Source organism: Ovis aries, chromosome 3 (assembly GCF_016772045.2).
Source record: "Ovis aries strain OAR_USU_Benz2616 breed Rambouillet chromosome 3, ARS-UI_Ramb_v3.0, whole genome shotgun sequence".
Taxonomy (NCBI): domain Eukaryota; kingdom Metazoa; phylum Chordata; class Mammalia; order Artiodactyla; family Bovidae; genus Ovis; species Ovis aries.
In genome coordinates, this window is record NC_056056.1 from 34,097,140 (window position 1) to 34,116,245 (window position 19,106).

The 19,106-nt window shown below is 50.8% G+C and overlaps 1 protein-coding gene and 1 non-coding gene across 4 annotated transcripts in view; both read left to right on the forward strand.

Moving 5' to 3' along the window:
• Positions 1–16,029, forward strand: part of MAPRE3 (microtubule associated protein RP/EB family member 3) — a 55,002-nt gene extending 38,973 nt beyond the window's left edge. The window contains exons 2-7 of one of the 3 annotated variants that reach the window (XM_015094261.3): positions 11,135–11,262; positions 12,220–12,365; positions 12,987–13,188; positions 14,442–14,596; positions 14,713–14,865; positions 15,104–16,029. In XM_015094261.3, the coding sequence (XP_014949747.1) occupies positions 11,142–11,262; positions 12,220–12,365; positions 12,987–13,188; positions 14,442–14,596; positions 14,713–14,865; positions 15,104–15,172 (846 nt within the window). In that variant the 5' untranslated portion in view covers positions 11,135–11,141 and the 3' untranslated portion in view covers positions 15,173–16,029. Of the gene's footprint in view, positions 1–11,134; positions 12,110–12,219; positions 12,366–12,986; positions 13,189–14,441; positions 14,597–14,712; positions 14,866–15,103 lie in introns of those variants that run through there. The other 2 variants (XM_027966593.1, XM_015094262.4) reach the window with 2 other exon arrangements.
• LOC114114217 (small nucleolar RNA SNORA62/SNORA6 family) lies at positions 322–471 on the forward strand. Its single transcript, XR_003589048.1, has one exon. It is a non-coding gene; the product is annotated as a small nucleolar RNA SNORA62/SNORA6 family (small nucleolar RNA).
• Positions 16,030–19,106: the final 3,077 nt, after the last annotated feature.

Genomic DNA, 19,106 nt, shown 5'->3' on the forward strand with positions numbered 1-19,106 from the left:
TTTTTTGGAGACAAATGCTATATAATTCACAAGAGTGACATTCGTGGTGGCAACATCAAGCACCATGGTAGATCAGGAGAGAAGCTATCTGAAGGCGGACAGGCCTGAAGGTACCCCTCACTGCACATCCTCATTGAGGGGGAATGACTGTTGCCCGCAGTGGGGGCAGGTAAAGTCTTGGGGATGTGAAGAATGAGAGTCTGCAGGAGAGGAAGAGACTCAGATGTTGAGCGTTGCCAGGTTTGTTTTGGACATTGTCAGGTAGACCTGCTGGTGGAAAGGTCAGAATATGAAATAAGCAGCCTGTCCAAAAGGCGAGGAGATGCACATTAGTAGAGCTTGGAGCCGAGGCCGCTGGCTGATGAACTCACAAGTATAGGTGGTGTGCTATGTGAGAGGCAAGTTTTTCTCTAACACCACAAGGGTTGCTGGCCCAATGAGTGGAGTTTGATAATAATACTTGCTACAAGAGTATTTATTTTAATAAAAGGCCAGGAAATAAAACTGGTGGATTGGCTGTGGTGGGGGAATTGGAGAGGGGCTCTGAGAGCAGAGAAAGGCCTGGGCCTGGACTGGAGGGAGAATAGACTGAATGATTCATAGAATCTAGTTTCAGAGGAGGGGAGAACATGCCTCTTGGCCAGATGACAACTGTCAGCCATACAGACAGTCTGAAGAAACAGCCTGTGAAAAGATTAAGTGACATGATTTGAATGTGCCCCCAAAGACCAGAGCTGCTTTTGAAGCATGAAAGATCAGGAAGGAGACAGCAAGCCTACTAGGGCTGCAGACATGAATGTTCTCTACCCCACGCATCCCAGCTGCTGCTGCAGCCCCCTCCCTCTCGACGTTCAGGCTGCAGGTGGGCTAGCATACCCCTCCCCTGAAGTGTGCACAGAGCTAGACTGAGAGCCAGTCCCAACTGGGGCATCCTCCCAACAGGTATCAAGTTCTATTCTCAGAACCATCCCAGAGCCCTGTTCTGGGGAGTCTGGCAGCTATATGGGCTTCTTCCCCTGTGGCTCAGATGGTAAAGAATCCGCCTGCAATGCGGGAGACCCAAGTTCGATCCCTGGGTCAGGAAGATCCCCTGGAGAAGGGAATGGCAACCCACTCCAGTATTCTTGCCTGGAGAATTCCATGGATAGAGGAGCCTAGCGGGCCACAGTCCATGGTGTCAGACACGACTGAGGGACTGTCACTTCACCTCATTTCTCTTTTCCTTGTATCAGAGGAAGAGGTCTTTTTCAATCTCTTGCTGAGCATACAGGGGCTTCAGGCTGCATTTGGTTGGATGTGGCCAGCAGGTGCAGCCTGTTTCCTCCTCTCCTGCTCCTTGTGGTCAACAGAAAGGAAATATGGCCAGAAAACCACCCTTTCTGAACCCACCTGCCACCTGAAACCCCACACTGCAGTTCAGCCGCTCCCATTTATTCATTCATCCAGCAGTGTTTATTGAGCAGCTATTGTGTCCAGGGCCCCAGGCTAGTACTAGTGAAGGAAAGAAACGGGCACCAGAGTGCCACCACAGCTGCCGAAGAACCACAACCTAAAGCCACACCTGCCCCTACTCTCCCCCTCCTCAAGCACCTGATTGGGGAGCTCTGTGGGGAGTTTGCCAGGGTCCTGGGAAGAAGAACATGAGTCAGACACATCGATCATCCTCTGCCTGTCATCAAGGTTGCTCAACCCCCAAAGTGGGGAGATGATGAACCTCTGGCACGAGGTATCTTATTAAACCCACAGCTACGCCATGCTCAAGAGAATCATCCTGACCCTTCAGACCTGAAAACTGAGGCTTGGATACTTCAAACTATCGTGTTGGCCAAAGAATTCATTTGGGTTTTCCACAACATGTTACAGAAAATCAGTATGAACTTTTTTGGCCAACTCGATACTTGCTCAAAGTCTCACGGGCAGTGAGTGGCAGAGCCCATAGCTGAGCCACATCTACCATTCAACCTGGCTTCCCCACATCCCACAGCTCCAGGAGTCTGCTGCTGGTAATCTTGCTCTGATGGCAGATCCCATCATGAAAGTTTGTTGGCTTAAAAAGTTAAGTGTTTGTGGAACTTAAAGATCTTCAGTAGAGAGCCATTGGAAAGAAAGGTTTGCCTTTCTACCTGCCCACCGACACAGACCCTACAAATAATGATTAATTTTAGCAAGTGAGGAGTTCTGTGTACTCCCCTCCTGGATTTCCATTAACCCTTTGAGTAATGACCACATAGAGCAATCTGGCTAGGACTCCCCAAAGGACACCTTCCCTGGGACAGCAGCTGCAAGGGCAGAGCCCCATTATGTGGACCTGCCTCTTTAGAATTCAGATCACAGTCAGCAAGGCGTGTTCAGAACTCCAGTGGCTGGGACCTCAGCAGGGTTCAGGATCTTGGGGAAGAGCTACATGACCTAAATGTGCAATGAGAACAGAATCCTGGAGCAGCTCCAGTTCCTACCTGAGCCTGCATGGTCCAGATCCATGTCCTGGATCTGCTGGAGTGGGCGTGTTCCCCAGCAGCCCTGGAACTACTCCTGCCCCATCTCTCCTTTTTAAATTCAGCTTCAGGAGGCTGAGCCTCCCCATGGGTCAGATCCTGGGTCAACCATGAGAAGAAGGTGATTGGCTGGGTCTGCCAGGGCTTTGTGACCCGCCAGCAGGGCTCCTCCAGTCCCTCAGAACCCTGCCTCCCTGCCTGAACTTATTGCCTCCATGCAATCCCAGGATAACTTGGGTGTGTAACCCAGGGGGCAAGGGGTAACAATATTGCAGACTTTCCAAACAGGTGACTTCAGCCCCCTGGGCCCAGGCAGGAAGGGGTAACCCGATGACAATGGGCATTGCCCCATGTCAGGAGCAGGAAACATTTTGGCAAGCTCCTCAGAGTTCTCTCTCCTCTGATCCCACAGTGCCTGTTCCAGTTTTCCTGACCGGTAGGATGGCATCTACAAAGCAGAATGTATGGGAAATCTGGAGTTGGGGAGGGATCGTGGTTAGAAGCCCCAGCTTCAGGTAGCCCAGATGGTTTTTCCCAGGTAGAAAGGGCAGAGAAATGCACACTTCTGTGGTCTGTCTCCCTTCTAGACTGGCATTCCAGGATCTTGGAGGCCTAAAGCTGGATGTGTGTTGGGCGCCTGCTTCTCAGGAATGTGACCTTAGATCTCAGTGTCTGCCTTAATAATGCCGATAATACTGACCAAGTGCTTACCAGGTGCCAGGCTCTGTCCAGAACTTTATACACATGACTCAATTAGTTCTTGAAACAGCTCTGTGAAGTGGGGACTCTCATTGTCCCCATTTTATTGATGAGGAAACTGAGGCCCAAAGTCAAGCAACTAGGAAATGTTAGAGCCAGGATTTAAGCTCAAGGTGTATGACTGGAGATCTGGTATTCTTAAAGCAACCATTTTGGAGCCTGCTGGAGGCAGGTCCAACACCCACTACAGGGCTGAAAGACCCAGTATGTCCCTCATAGCTGTGGGGAGCAGAAGGAACTGGGAACTGCAAGGAGTTCTAGGGACCAAAGAATTAGAGAAGACTGAGCAGATAACCCCTGGGTGATCTCCAAGACATATTTGTGCAAGGTAGAGCTCCACTGAAGACTTAAAAAGTCAAAGTTAGATTTAGGCCAGTGATAAGGTTATTAAACATTAGAATGTGAGCTTTCAGGGTTATGCAGTCTTATTTATGATTAGGCATTATAAATGCCTAGCTCTAAGTATAGTCCTAGGGATCTGGGAAGGAACTGGATGGTCTCTAGAAACTCTTTCCAGCCACGGGATGTTCAGATTTGGTCTTGATGACCATGTTGGAAGCCTCCGGCTGTGGAATGACTGACAGCTCCACCTCTCCTGATGAGTGATAACTGTCTATCCCATTACCAGTGACTGCATCGTGAACCTGACGGTCTTCGCGTAGGAAGTGATTTTGCATATCACCAGACTAAACTTCCTCAACTTTTCTTTCCCTTGACCGCAGTCCTGGTAGCAGGAGTCAAGACCCTGCAGGGCAGATTGTTCCCAAGGCCATTATCCTCAGTCTGATTCTTGAATGGGGTTTCAGGCTGGCTGGTGACATGCTACAACCCAGTCAGCTATTTCTCCTGACAGTCACCATGTGGCAGAGGCCAGGGTAGAAACACAGGGATGGGGGTGGAACAAGACCTGGCTACTGTAGCCCTTGGAACAGAGCCTGCCTCCTCTAGGTGTTGCCTACTGTTCTCTCAGGGGAGGTGACCCAGCCCTTGGTTACAAGTGCATTCACTGTAAGAGTTGTCTCAGATTTTGTCTCAGCTGCAGTGGTGGGTAACTGGTTCACTTAGGGCAAGATACCTGGGTGGATGCTTTATATACCTTCACCCCAAGAAGCTGGTCTGGCTTGAGTCTAGGCCTGAGTCAACCCCTAGTACAAAAAGTCATTGGAAGTTGGATCCATTGATGCATTTAACTTATGGCTCTGGGGAGTTGGGGGGTTGGTTTAGTTGAGTCCAGAATCTTAGAGTTGACCCAATGCCCTAGCCAATTCCAATTCGTTCAGTTCTTAGAGGGCACTTGGGTCAAGAACAAGGATTCCACTCAAGCCGCTGTCCTGGTACCACCACGTTTTGACCCAACCAGGCTTCCTCTTTGAGGGATAGGGTCAAAGTCAGGAGCTCTTCCTTGTCTGAATTGAGCTATGGAGAAAGGAATTTAAGGATGGGAGAAACTTCTAAAGGAGTCTTTGCCCAGGACCTGGTGCCCCCTGCTGGTCACAATTAAGCTGTATTTATAGGGCAAAATCTAGGAGAGGAGCATTAAAAGAAGGGTATCCTCCCCTCCCACCACATCCTGACAAGGAATAAGAGAAAAAGGAGATGAGTTTCTTCATGACCCCCAGCAAGTGTGACTGGAGATCGTTGCAAAGAGCCCTGAGTGCCTTGGTTGAGTCCTCAGCCAAAATGAACCCCAGCTGGGCCAGAGGGTAGCATCACCTGAAAGAACCAGAGCCAGTCCTGAGTGGAGACAAGGCTCTGTTCCACGTATCAGCTGCCCCCCCGTACCCACCCCACCCTGCCACCCTACTTCATGCGACCCACCCCCCCAATATATAGCCTGTGCTGTTGCAGTGTGGGCCACGCAATGCATCAGATGAGGACTGTGGTTCTAATACCGGGTTGTGTATCAGGAGTATATTTTAAATTATATAGACATAAAAGCTATATGTGAGTGAGTGTGAGTGTGTGTGTGTGTGTGTGTGTGTGTATCACCAAATATATTACACAGTCAACTCTCCATATTTGTTGGTTCTGTACCCACGGATTCAACAACCACAAATGGAAAATATTTGAAAAAAATTTCAAGAAGTTCCAAAAAGTAAAACTTGAATTTACCATGAAACAGCGACTATTTACATAGCATTTACGTTGTATGAAGTATTATATATAATCTAGAGATGATTTAAAGTATACAGTAGGATGTACAGAGGTTATTTGCAAATACCATGTCATTTTGCATAAGGGACTTGAGCACCTATAGATTTTGGTATCCACAGTGGTCCTGGAACAAATCTCCCATGGACACTGACAGCCAACTATATCATATATAAATATATTCATATATACCATATATACATACTATATATGAATATGTACTATGTTATGTATTATTGTTTAGTCGCTGAGTCATGTCTGACTCTTTGAGACCCCATGGACTGTAGCCTGCCAGACTCCTCTGTCCATAGGATTCTCCAGGCAAGAAAACTGGAGTAGGTCAGTTCAGTTCAGTTCAATCAGTCGTGTCCGACTCTGCAACCCCTTGGACTGTAGCACACCAGGCTTTCCTGTCCATCACCAACTCCCAGAACTTGCTCAAACTCATGTCTATCAAGTTGGTGCTGCCATCCAACCATCTTATCCTCTGTCATCCCCTTCTCCTCCTGCCTTTAATCTTTCTCAGCATCAGGGTATTTCCCAGTGAGTCAGTTCTTCACATCAGGTGGCCAAAGTATTGGAGTTTCACCTTCAGCATCAGTCCTTACAGTGAATATTCAGGACTGAGTTCCTTCAGGATTGACTGGTTTGATCTCCTTGCAGTCCAAGGGACTCTCAAGAGTCTTCTCCAACACCACCGGTGAAAAGCATCAATTTTTTGGTGCTCAGCTTTCTTTATAGTCCAACTCTCACATCCATACATGACTACTGGAAAAACCATAGCTTTGACTAGATGGACCTTTGTCAGCAAAGTAATGTCTCTGCCTTTTATATGCTATCTAGGTTGGTCATAGCTTTTCTTCCAAGGAGCAAGCGTCTTTTAATTTCATGGCTGCAGTCACCATCTGCAGTGATTTTGGAGCCCAAGAAAATAAAGTTTGTCACTGTTTCCCCATCTACTTGCCATGAAGTGATGGGACCAGATACCGTGATCTTCATTTTTTGAATGTTGAGTTTTAAGCCAGCCTTTTCTCTCTTCGCTTTCACTTTCATCAGGAGGCTCTTTAGTTCTTCTTCGCTTTCTGCCATAAGGGTGGTGTCATCTGCATACCTGAGGTTATTGATATTTCTCCCAGCAATCTTGATTCCAGCTTGTGCTTCATCCAGCCTGGCATTTCGCATGATATACTCTGCATGTAAGTTAAATAAGCAGGGTGATTTATTTAACTTATATATTAACTGGAGTAGGTAACCATTCCTTTCTCCAGGGGATCTTCCCAACCCAAGGATAGAACCTGGGTCTCCTGCATTGCAGGGAGATTCTTTACCATTTTAGCCACCTATATATAAATATAATTAATGTATATTTATATAGTGTACTATATATATTATATAATAATACACATGAATGGCCATATATAATATAGAGATGTTGAGGACCCACAGGAAGGCTGCCCGCGGGTTGGAAGATCTTTGAAGCTCAAATGATTTCAGTCAAAAACTGGAGGACCAGTTTAGACAGGGACCAGTGCCTCTGCTTTTTTTCAATAATCAGCACTTGAAGACCATACACAGTAAACAGGAAAAAACAAATCCCTAAAGTGCCTCAGGAGCTCCCAGGACCAACCTAAGACCACCCTATGCCTCCCAGAACCACCCCTGACCAGTTCAGACTCTGCCTCAGGAGCCCAGGTCCAGAAGAGCCCCCAAGGCTTCATGGAGAAATGAGTCCCCAAGCCTGTGAGAAGCCTTGTCCCCTCTGCATTCAGGTCCTGCAGGCCTCTGCACACCTTCTCCCCCCGAAGGCCTGGCAGGGTCTGACCATTCATATTAGGGTCGTTCAAATCCACTCTCCAGCTCTGCACACTCTTCTCCATCCTGTCTTCCTGGAGCATCTACTGTTTTTACCACACTTTGGGGCATTTGGTTATTTTGTTCTCCTGTATGTTGGTCTCCCAGTAAGACTAAACTTTTTGAGGATGGGGCAAATCTATTTCTCAGAGTTCCTAATTAAATACTCATCAAAATACAATACCCTTGCCTTGACATTCCCCACCTGCCTCCCCAGTCAAGTCTGGGACCCTCCCCACATGCCTCCCTAGTCAGGTCTGGTGTCCACACACTCCTGCCTTGCCTGCTGAAGTTACTTTAGGTGAGCTCCCTGGAAACCAAGAGGCACTCTCCCAACTCCAATCTCTGTGATTATTGTTCATTGAGAATTATCTAGAACCCAAAAGTGAATGAAACAGGCTGGTCACTGAGGAGTTTACAGTCAGGTAGAAGGGGCAGACACACAAGTGGTTTCAAGGGAATTGAATCAATGGCATTGATTGAGTATGCTCAGGGCGACAGACACAGAGCAGGGCCATGTCTCCCTGTGCAATGGCCCAGAGAACATTTCCTAGAGGAGCTAGAGCCCCAGCTAAGTCCTGAAGGTTGAGTTGGGGAGGGAGGGTCCAGGCCAGAAGGTGATATACGAGGATTCAGAAAGAAGAGAGAAGGTGTCACTCAGTCATTCAACAAATTTGCTCAATACCTTCCTTCCCTGTGACAGGCCTAGAAACACCACTCCTGGCTTTGAGGTGCTTACTGATGAGAGAAGCAGGCATTTCAACAAGTCCAGTGGTTAGTGCAATGGTCAGATTACAGGGTAGTGGTTCAGAACCGCTGTGTAAGAGGACACTCAAGTGCAGTCAAAATTACCCTCAGAAATCTCCGCAATTGTCAGCTCCTGAGTCCTTGGAAGCTCCCAAGACAATAATTTTTGTTTCCCTTGGCCTTCCAGCCCTATCTTGGCCTTCCTTCCTTTAGGCAATGAAGGACAAAGTCTATTTTTAAAAGGAGGAAGGACTAGGAATATACAGGAGGGTGTCCTTTTTTTTTTTTTTTTTCAAAAAATATATTGAAATTAAATGTGCATCTAGTGAAGTTCCATTGTCTATACTTGGGTGGGGCTGTGGAGGAGCACAGCCCAGCAGATGCCAACTGAGCCTCCTTTCTAAAACAGCTTCTCTAATTTGACTGTGCCTGTAGACCCTCTTGGTCAAGTGCAGATTCTGACTCAGTAGGTCGAGGGCAAAGCTCAAAAACAGGAATTTCTAACTTGACATCTCTAACAAGCTGATGCCCACAGAGCACCAATGGTGCACCAGGGACCACAGTTTGAGAGCCTTTCACCTTCATGCATTGGAGAAGGAAGTGGCAACCCACTCCAGTGTTCTTGCCTGGAGAACCCCAGGGACGGGGGAGCCTCGTGGGCTGCCATCTATGGGGTTGCACAGAGTCGGACACAACTGAAGCGACTTAGCAGCAGCAGAGCAGAGAATGAATGAACTGTGGGGGTGGGACTGCATTCCAGGCAGAAGTCGAGTAGAGAGCTGCCCATGACTCCCAACCAGGGGACCAGAGAAGACAGGGCTGGAGAGGGAGGGCCCACTGATGAGCTTGGCAAGTGGTGGGAAGCAGGTCACGTTACAAGAACAGATGCCCTCTGGATGGGGAAGTGGGGTGGGTGTATTCTTCCTTCAGGGAGACACTTTGCATATTAAACCTAAAAAATACTCTTCACTCCAGAAATACGTACTCTCCCAATTCTGGGAATATGCAGTCCTGTTTCTCCACTTCTGATAAAAGACCTAGTTACAAGAAAGTTTTCCCTCTTAACAGTAATAAACAGCAACCGACACTTGACCTCTGTGCGGGGGGATGAGGGGAGGGTAAGGACATGCTCACACCCACTGGCCCGAGGAGGGGCGCCTCTGCTCAGCTCCAGCTGTAGGTTGCTGCACGGGAACACGGACTCAGGGTTGCCAAAAGAAGCCAGAAATCCCAATTTGCTTGTGTGGAACATCCCAACTTTAAAATCTTGAGTTCAGTTCTGTTCCAGAAAAATCTCGAGTACTAACTCAAAAATGTTTCCAACACTGTGAGTGCTAAACCGTTCAAGTCTGCAAGGCAAGTCCGGCCACTGGGTGTCTCGTTTGTGACCACTCGTTTGTGTCTCTAGCTCGTTTGTGACTAGCTCGTTTGTGAGCTAGGGGTTGGAGAGACCAGGGCTGCTTTCCAAGAGTCTGAGTGCAGCAGTGTCAGCGATGGACTAAAGCAAGGGAGAGCCTGGAGGCTGACGGGCCCCCTAGGAGGCTCTTGCTCGCCTTGGCCAGAGAGAATGGATATGTAGAAACCCCAAGGCAGCAGGCACATTGGAGGGCAGCGCTGACTTGCTGAATGATGGACTTTGAGGATGAAGGGGAGGAGCTATCTGGACTGACCCCACAGGTTTCCAGCATGGGTGATGGGGTGACTGGTAGTGACATTCACTGGGATAACAAATACAGAAGCAGAGCATGTATTAAGGGAAGTTTCTGTATAAGCGAAATCCAGGTGTCTGTGGATCCATCAGCAAGCCACAGGGATATAGAGTTTGAAGTCAGAGCAGATGTGAAGATGAGTCAGCTTTCTAGAACCCAAATCTGGTCAAATCTGCTTAAAATCCTCTAATGGCTTTCCTTGTTTAAACAGACTCCTCCTCATGGTAAACAAAGCCCTGGGCAACCAGCCCCTTTGGGCCTCTTTGTACCACACCCCAACATGAACACCATTTCCCCTGCCTGCTGAACAACTCAGAGTCCCAGCAATAAGCCATAACTTTGTTCTTGCTAGTCCTAGGGCCTGCACAGCTCTTCCACCCCATCCCTCCATACATTCAGAAAATTCCTACCCCTTTCAGACTGTTCTGAAGTCTTCGCTGACCCTGTCAAGCAGAAAAGGTCACCCCTTTCTTTGTGCCACCCCTGAACTCTGCTTGTCCTGCTTTTCCTGCCCCATCACTCCCTGCTCTGGACATCTGCCTGTCTGTAAATCCTTTGGAGGCAGAGACCACTTCTGACTTCACCCCTTCTTAGCGCAGGTCCATTGTATTGTGTGTGTGTGTGTGTGTGTGTGCGCGCGCGTGTGCGTGTGCGCACGCACGCGCGCTCAGTCATGTCCAACTTTGCAACTCCATGGACTGCAGCACACCAGGCTTCCCTGTCCTTCAGTATCTCCCAGAGTTTGCTCAAACTCATGTCCATTGAGTCAGTGATGTTATCTAACCGTCTCATCCTCTGCTGCCCCCTTCTCCTGTTGCCCTCAATCTTTCCCAGCATCAGGGTCTTTCCTGCTGAGTCGGCTCTTCGCATCGGGTGCCCAAAATATTGGAACTTATGGGGTTGCAAAGAGTTGGACACAACTGAGCAACTGAGTAACAACAAAGTGGTAAAGAATCTGCCTGCCAGTGCAGGAGACACAAGAGACACAGGTTCAATTCCTGAGTCCGAAAGATCCCGTAGAGTAGGGAGTGGCGCCCCACTCCAGTATTCTTGCCTGGAAAATTCCATGGACAGTCAGACACAGCGGAGCACACACACACACCCTGTATAGTGTGTGTGTGTGCTCCTCGTGTCTGACTCTGTGGCCCCATGGACTATAGCCTGCCAGGCTCCTCTGTATGTAGGATTCTCCACACAAGAATACTAGAATGGGTTGCCATTCCCTTCTCCAGGAGATCTTATAGTAGGTACTCACCAGATGTTCAAGGGTGAGTAAGTACCCCTTCTCCAGGAGGTAAGCTACTAGTCTGGAGGAAGATGCTTCTCATTTTTCCAGGGACCCTCCAGCCCCTTCTCTCCTTTGGGCCCAAGAACAGCACAAGGCCCCCAGGAGCTGACCTTGCCTTTCCTCTTTCTTTGCAGCTGGGGCATGGCCGTCAATGTGTACTCCACATCTGTGACCAGTGAAAATCTGAGTCGCCATGATATGCTTGCATGGGTCAACGACTCCCTGCACCTCAACTATACCAAGATAGAACAGCTCTGCTCAGGTTGGAGGCTGGGAACGGGGAAGGGGGACTACGGAGGGGAGGGCAGCGAAGGCGGGAGGCAGAACAGCCTCAGTGGACATTGAGGATTAAGGAGGCCTGCAGAGCCCTCAACTAGCCAAGGTTCTGGAGTTGAAGGAAGGAAATGGGGGTCTCCATGTGGTGGAAAAAGTCCAAAGCAAAGAGCAGCAGAAGTACAGTGCAGGGCTGCAGGAGAGGCAAGCAGTGAACCTGAGATCACCGGCACCAGGTCCAGCCCAGCCACTCAGGAGATCCCGATCTCAGCTCTTCCTGTAGTGCAACCCTGGGCAAGTCAGCACCCCTCTCTAGGTCTCAGTTTTGCGGTCCATAAATGGAGATGACATCAGCTGTATAAGTAGGGTTGCTGTTAGGACTGAATGCCATACATTCAGTGTTTGATATGGTGTGTGCATGCTAAGTCGATTCAGTCATGGCCTACTCTTTGCAACCCTGTGGACTGTAGCCCACCGGGCTCCTCTGTCCATGGGGTTTGAGTGGGTTGCCATGCCCTCTTCCAGTGGATCTATCCAACACAGGGATCAAACCTGTATCTGCTGCACTGTAGGCAGATTCCTTAACCCCTGAACCACCAGGGGAAGCCCGTGTTTGATATGGTGCTGGTACCTCATTGTATCATTATATAGTAATTGCTCCCATTCTTGGGAATTCTGGTTGTGCCTATCCTGCAAGTATTGTAGAAAGAAATGGCAACCCACTCCAGTCTTCCTGCCTGGAGAATTCCATGAACAGAGGAGCCTGGCAGGCTGCAGTCCATGGAGTCACAGAGAGTTGGACATGACTGAGTGACTTTCCCTTCACTATTGTGCAAGTATGACTGGCCCTGGCCCCAAAGAAAGAGAAGAGGAAATGGGGAGGTTTGGGGGAGTAGCCCCAGTGGGCCCAGGAAAGTGAAAGCAAGCTGCCCATGTTGCTCTGCAGGGGCAGCCTACTGCCAGTTCATGGACATGCTCTTCCCCGGCTGCGTGCACTTGAGGAAGGTGAAGTTCCAGGCCAAGCTAGAGCACGAATACATCCATAACTTCAAGGTGCTGCAAGCAGCTTTCAAGAAGATGGGTGTTGACAAAGTAGGTGCCTGAGCTCTGAGGGTCCCCCGAGGAGCTCTGTGACCCCAGGGAAGAAGATGGCCCGCAGCAGGGGCCGCTGGGGTCCTTCCAGCTCTGATGCCACTTTCCACCCACTGCCTCTCCAGGGGGAGTGCTTCCCCAGCTCAAGGCTCAGTGGAAAACCCCACAACATCTGACACCCCATCCTGACCCCATTCCCATCCCGACCGCATTCCCATCCCTTCCTCCTCTCTGGATCCTACACTTGAGCGTCTCGGTGTACTGCTTCTGTAAAGTTCCTCCTCTGTAGGGCCCAAGAAGTCTCTTGGCTCACTGCTGCCTCGATGGCCCAGGACCCCGGTTCCAGCAACCCCCACCCCACGTGCAGGGAGCAGCACCAAGGGACATCTCCCCACGTACTTCCTCCTGTGTCTGGAGGAAAGGGCTGTCTCTGGACCCTGGGCGGGGGGCTCTGGAGCCTACGCATTGGCTCTGTTGGCACGGGAGGGGGGCAGCCCCAGAGAAGGTGGGGCCACTGCAGCCCCAGGGCTGGCCTTCCTGACAGCAGCAGCCCTCCCTCAAAGGACGGCAGCTGTGCAGCAGCCAGAGGTTAAAGTTCTCTGCTTCTGTGGTCTATTTCAGATCATTCCTGTAGAGAAATTAGTGAAAGGAAAATTCCAAGATAATTTTGAGTTTATTCAGTGGTTTAAGAAATTCTTTGACGCAAACTATGATGGAAAGGATTACAACCCTCTGCTGGCGCGGCAGGGCCAGGACGTAGCACCACCTCCTAACCCAGGTGATCAGATCTTCAACAAATCCAAGAAACTCATTGGCACAGCAGGTAACGTGCCCGAGCTGGGGAGAGGGTGTGGGGGGCCGGGCCGGCGGGGCTCTACAGCCAGGACCGCCCCCTGGGCCACCGGCCCGCCCGGCCCCCGCCAGCCTAAAGGAGACTGTTATCACGGAGTTCAGATGACGCCGCCTGCTGCCCACTTAGACCAGGGGGAGTCACAGTGGGAGGAGAGCCCCCGGAGCCCGCTCAGGTGGCTGCTGGTGGTGGGAGACCCAAGCTACTTCTTCCTGCCGCCCAAGCTAACTCGCTGACCTTGAGGTGACGGGGCAGCCCATGGCACAGTTCCTGTGTCCAGGTCATCTCAGCCAAGGACCTGGGGCTGGCACAAAGGACTCCTTCTGCCCTCTGCCCACCTGATTCCCCGGGGATGGGAGTTTGCCCAGCTGGACCAAATCTTCCCACGTTTCCAGAATCTCACAGCCCCAAGTCCTCAAGAGACAATCTCTGGAAATGAGGCTTTGTCTGGGTTCTAGAAGAGAAGGGGGAAAAGCAACAGGGCCTCAGGGAGACAAGAGAATTGGCCAGGGAAGAGGAGCAGCCCACCCGCGTCTGAACCCGTCATAGCAGAGCGGCTCCTCCGTGTGCGCTGCTGCCCCCTGGGCCTGCTCCCACTCTCCTGCTTGCTTTGCATTAGAGGCTCTGTCCTGGGAGCTGCCTTTAGCTGGAAAATAAGTGGCCAAAGCATGACGGTGTGCGGGGGAGGAGCTGGGATGCCCGAATCAGGCCCAGCAGAGGGCACCAAGCCCATCCTGAGGCCCGGGCAACCCACAGGGGCAGGGGAAGGTTTCTGTGGTCTCCTGCAGTTTTGAGACTCTGAAGTCACCCCCAGAGAGGGTGGCTGTGGGCTGGGGCTTCTGTTAGGAAAGACCCAGCAAGAGCCAGACTTGAGGCCCTGTGCCCGCTGCTTTTCCTCAGGCCCCAGCTGTCAGTACAGGAGGGCCCTCACCCCTCCAGCCCCACTCCCCAAATTCGCTGTCCCAGTTCCCCTCCCTCCCCACACCTTACACTTTCTTCAGCTCCCTGTCATCCCTGCTGTCCCAGGCTTGCCAGAGGGCTGCCCAGCTGCTGTGGTGTCGCGTGTGGCCGTGGCTTGAGGCCTAGATGTAGAGTGGGAGAGGAGGGGAGGGCAAGAGTGCCTGCCTTTCGCATGGGCCTGCCCCGCCATCACACCAGGCTGTCTCATGCCACGTCTGTGGGCTGTGGGTTCATGCAGCCCCATCTGACTTTCCTCCTCTGGACAGTTCCACAGAGGACGTCCCCCACAGGCCCCAAAAATATGCAGACCTCCGGCCGGCTGAGCAACGTGGCTCCCCCCTGTATCCTCCGGAAGAATCCTCCGTCAGCCCGAAATGGTGGCCACGAGACTGATGCCCAGATTCTTGAGCTCAACCAGCAGGTGAATGGCGTGTGCATGGGCAGCTGAGAAAGCCAGGCCCTTGGGGCGTCAGGGCGGGAAGGGAGGCTGGCACCGGGGTCTCTGCTTGTACACCACTTTCTCCCCCACCCGAGCAGCTACTGGATTTGAAGCTAACAGTGGATGGGCTGGAGAAGGAGCGCGACTTCTACTTCAGCAAACTTCGAGACATTGAGCTCATCTGCCAGGAACACGAAAGTGAGAACAGCCCCGTCATCTCGGGCATCATTGGCATCCTCTACGCCACGGAGGTGAGTCCTGTTGGGCACCTGATGGGCCTCTCCCATTCCCACCAGACCCTGAGACCAGAAGGGGCCTTGGGGAGCATGGGCCAGTGAGGGCAGCCGGCTGAAGGCACCAGCCCAAGGTCCTACAGAGCATGTGCAGTGGCAGGGGGCCAGAACCCAGGCCGGCTCCTAGCCACCTGCAGGAGTCCGCAGCTTCGGCCTGCCTGCCTGGCTCAGCATCTCTCTCCCTTCCACCCTCCAGGAAGGATTTGCACCCCCTGAGGACGATGAGATTGAGGAACACCAACAGGAGGACCAGGACGAGTACTGAGGGCGGCCCCAGCCCTGGCTGACTGCACGGCTTCCGTGCCTCCCCACCCTGCTCCCACCCCTACATTATAATCCTTTCCTGACAGCCAGTCGGCCGGTGCTTTGTGTCAGTGCCGCGGCATTGGGGAGCCTGGCAAGCAGGGCTTAGGGGGACGGGGCAGGTGAGCAGGCGGAGGCCCCTCTTCCTGTGGCACAGGCCCAGTGCGCAGGACCCCTGCCCACTCCCCACCCCTATTTATTTCCGTTGTCTCTATGCTGTGTCGGCCAACACTCCCCCAGGGTGCCATGGCCACCCGCCCAGCCAGCCACCCGCTCCCCTGACAGCCAGCAGCTGTATATTTGACAAAGTCATTGGTATATTTTTACTTACTGGATTTTCCTTGCACTTTACCTGTTCTTTTCCCAGGGCTGGCAGCACGGGCTCCGGGGCAGCGTGCCTGGCTTGGCTTCCCTTTCCCCGTTGCCAGGGCCGTGACTGGACTCACCGATTCTTATTTATTTTGTCTTTCGACTTCCCAGTAGTTGAGGGAAAGGCTGATGTCAGGAGAGGGATGGGGGACTGAGCGGGGGCGGTACCTAAGGCCCTGGTGGTCAGGGAGAGGGAGGGGAGCATGTGAGGGATGAAAACAACCTCCTGGCACCAGGCTCGCCCACCCTTGGCCCCCAGCACCACAGCCCGGCACTGCCCTGAGGCTCCCAGCCACTCCCCTGCAGCTTGGTTCATACCACACAGACTCTGCCCGGACCTCCTGTACGTCTGCCTTTTCTCTGCCCGCCTCCCCAACCCCAGCCCTTCGGGCCACCCAGCCTGCATATGTGTTCACTTTTATTTAAATAAACTTGTGTGGTAAAAGTCCATACTATGTCTCCCTCGACTGAGCCACAGCCTGGGTCTCAGCGCTTTTCTCTGAGCGACCCCCTCCCCGGAGGTGATAGCCACGGGGCACAGCACCACTGCCATCCTCCCCTAGGCCCAGAAAGCTTCACTGGCTTGACCCAGCCCCCATCTCCCAATGCTGGTACCAGGGCTTTAAGGGAAGGCACAGAGACCCAAACTCCCGTTGCCCGAAGAGGAACAGAATTCAAGACCATGGCTGTGATAATGGGCAACCCAGTCAAGCAGCTGTCGGGTGGCAGGGGGCCGTGGCTGAGAGGTGCCTTGTTTCTGTCCCTTTGGGCCAGTATGACCACATACTGTCCACCACCCTTGTCAAAGTCCACACACCCAATGTCAGTGATCCATATGGGGACAAGGGCTCACGTGACAGAGCTGAGTGGGTTACAAAGAGCAAGGGCTCTAAGCACTGAAGCCCAGGAGGAAAGCAATGTCCAAGGGGCTGCTTCCACAGAACAGGCTCTCATGGGAGCCAGGAGCTGGAAACTCTGTCCCATCATATTTGCACAGCCCTGCATTCCTGGTGCGTGCCGGCCAAGGGCCATGATAACCAGTGTCCTGAAGGTTCAACAGGGACCAAGGGCACTTAGCTGAATGTGGGTACCAGACCGGTTTAAACAGAGTCTTGATTGCCCTTTAGAACAGCCACTTATTTACTGAGGAAAGGACTGAGACCTACATGTGACATGATTTGCTCAAGGTGGTAAAAACCTGTACTAGAATTGAGACCTCCTGACTCATTGTTTTGTGCTCATCCCCAAAGACCACACAGGTGTGACCTCCAGAACTCTCCTCTAGCTTCTGACCAGCCGTGGTAGATGTTGCCTCACGGTCCTGAGTGTGCCCAAGACACTGCTGGGATGTTGTTTCTTCCATGGCCCTGCTCCAAGACCCTCCTTCCAGACCACCAGCATTTCTCCAGTGACTCGTTAGAAACCTGAAATAAGCAAACCATGTCTGTTCATTCCTCATTCACTTCACCTTCTCCATTTGACTCATATTCCCCACATACAGAGACTTTTGAATTTCCTTATTCTCCTGTTTTTCTCCTCCAAGTTCCTAGCCTGCTTTTATTTTTATGATTAAAATTATTTTATCTTAGTGATTTTTAAATCTTCCCATTTTTAATTCTTCTGCCTAATTTTAAAGGCTATTCCAGGTAGATACAGTAAAAGGAGAAGGTAGTTTCTCTGTGATGCCCAGTGTTCATCTTCAGGCTGGGACCTCACCCTGATGGTTAAATGGGTGTGGTGGGCAGAATAACGCCTCCCTCCAAAGATGTCCACATTATAATCCCCAGAACCTGTGGATATGTTAGGTTATTAATACATGGCAAAGGGGAATTAAGGTGCAGATGGAATTAAATCGCTAATCTGTTGACTTTAAAATAAGGAGGGTATCCTGGATTATCCAGAAGGGCCCAGTGTAATTGCCAAGAGTCCATAAAATTGGGATGGGCGGGGCAAGGGGTCAAAGTGATGCAATGTGAGGAGTCCTTGACCCATTGCTGCTGGCTTTAAAGATGGAAGGGAGATATGAGCAAAGGAATTTGGTCAGCCTCCAGAGGCCGGGAGAGGTAAGGAAACAGAATCTCTCCTAGAGTCTCCACAAGGGACCACTGCCCTATGGATACCATATTTTACCCCAGTGAGACCCTGACAGACTTTTGCCTTTCAGAGCTATAAGACAAGAAGTTTGTGTTGTGTTAAGCCAGTAAGTTTGTGGCAATTTCTTATAGCAGCAATAGGAAACCAAGGAGGTCAACCTGCTTCAATGAGTTTACTGTTCTTGTCCCCACACCAGACAGCCACCCATCCTCTTTGACCCAGTCTTTTTTTTTTTTTTTTAACTTTTAAAAATTTTGTATTGGGGTATAGCCGATTAACAATGTTGTGATAGTTTCAGGTGAACAGCAAACAAACTCAGCCATACATATACATGTATCCATTCTCCCCAGACTCTTCTCCCATTCAGGCTGCCACATAACATTGAGCAGACTTCCATGTGCTATACAGTAGGTTCTTGTTGGTTAGCCATTTTAAATATAGCAGAACATGTCCATCCCAAACTTGACCCAGTCTTTTGATTCTTCCCTTTTACCCCATGGGTACCTGCCCAAGCCCACCCTTCATGGCTAGTGCCTAAGGTTGCTCTTTGAAGACCTAGAGCTCCAGGATGTAAAGCCATTGCCTTCTCCCCAAACTCTGGAACATTTAAGACAGTGAATTACAATTTTCTGCTTTGTCTGTCTCCCACACAGGTTTCTCAAGTTCCTCTCAAGCAAGTAACATGTGTCCTCTAGCTCCCACCTACCACTGTGCTAAGTGCTTATTAGGTGCAGAAAGGGCTTAGGAAATGCTACTGGATAAGTAAGTGAATGACTTCTATCCCGTAGGTGCCAAGGTGCAATTGATGACCTGCTGGACTATTCTAAGACAGGAAATAAAGCCCCTCCCCACCCTTCTCTATATTTCCACCATGGAACACCCCCTTCTTTGCCTCTCTGGAAAGCCCTTTCTGTTTCTCTTCCAAAATCAGTATCGCTTTTGTGACCATACATGTAACACAGAAGAGGTAGAACAAAGAGAAGACAGTGTCTGAGGAAAGCTAAACCAATTATGTGAAAAAAATGAATTGATTAATGCTTATCTCAAATATGGTCCTAGGCAAAAGCACTTCATTTCAGACCCTTTGACCTGAGGCAAAGTCAGCGATGGTCAGGTCTGCAGGGGCTGGAGGGCAGGCAGAAGGAAGCAAGAGGTGGTTATCTCCTACTTTCTGCCTCCAGCCCACCCCATCCTTTACCTGTCCCCGCTTACTTTTCCAAAAGTAGGTATGCCACTTTCCTACTGGCTTCCCACGATCTGCAGGACAAAGTTAAAATGTGACAGGCAAGGACCTTGGCATAAGGGCTCAGGTCCCTGTCCAACCACATCACCTCCAAAATCCATGAAGCACTGTCACATTGAACTACTTCCAGTCTCCCAGACTTGCCCCGCTTTGTCCCACCTTTGTAGGCCTTTGCTTACATCAAGTCCAC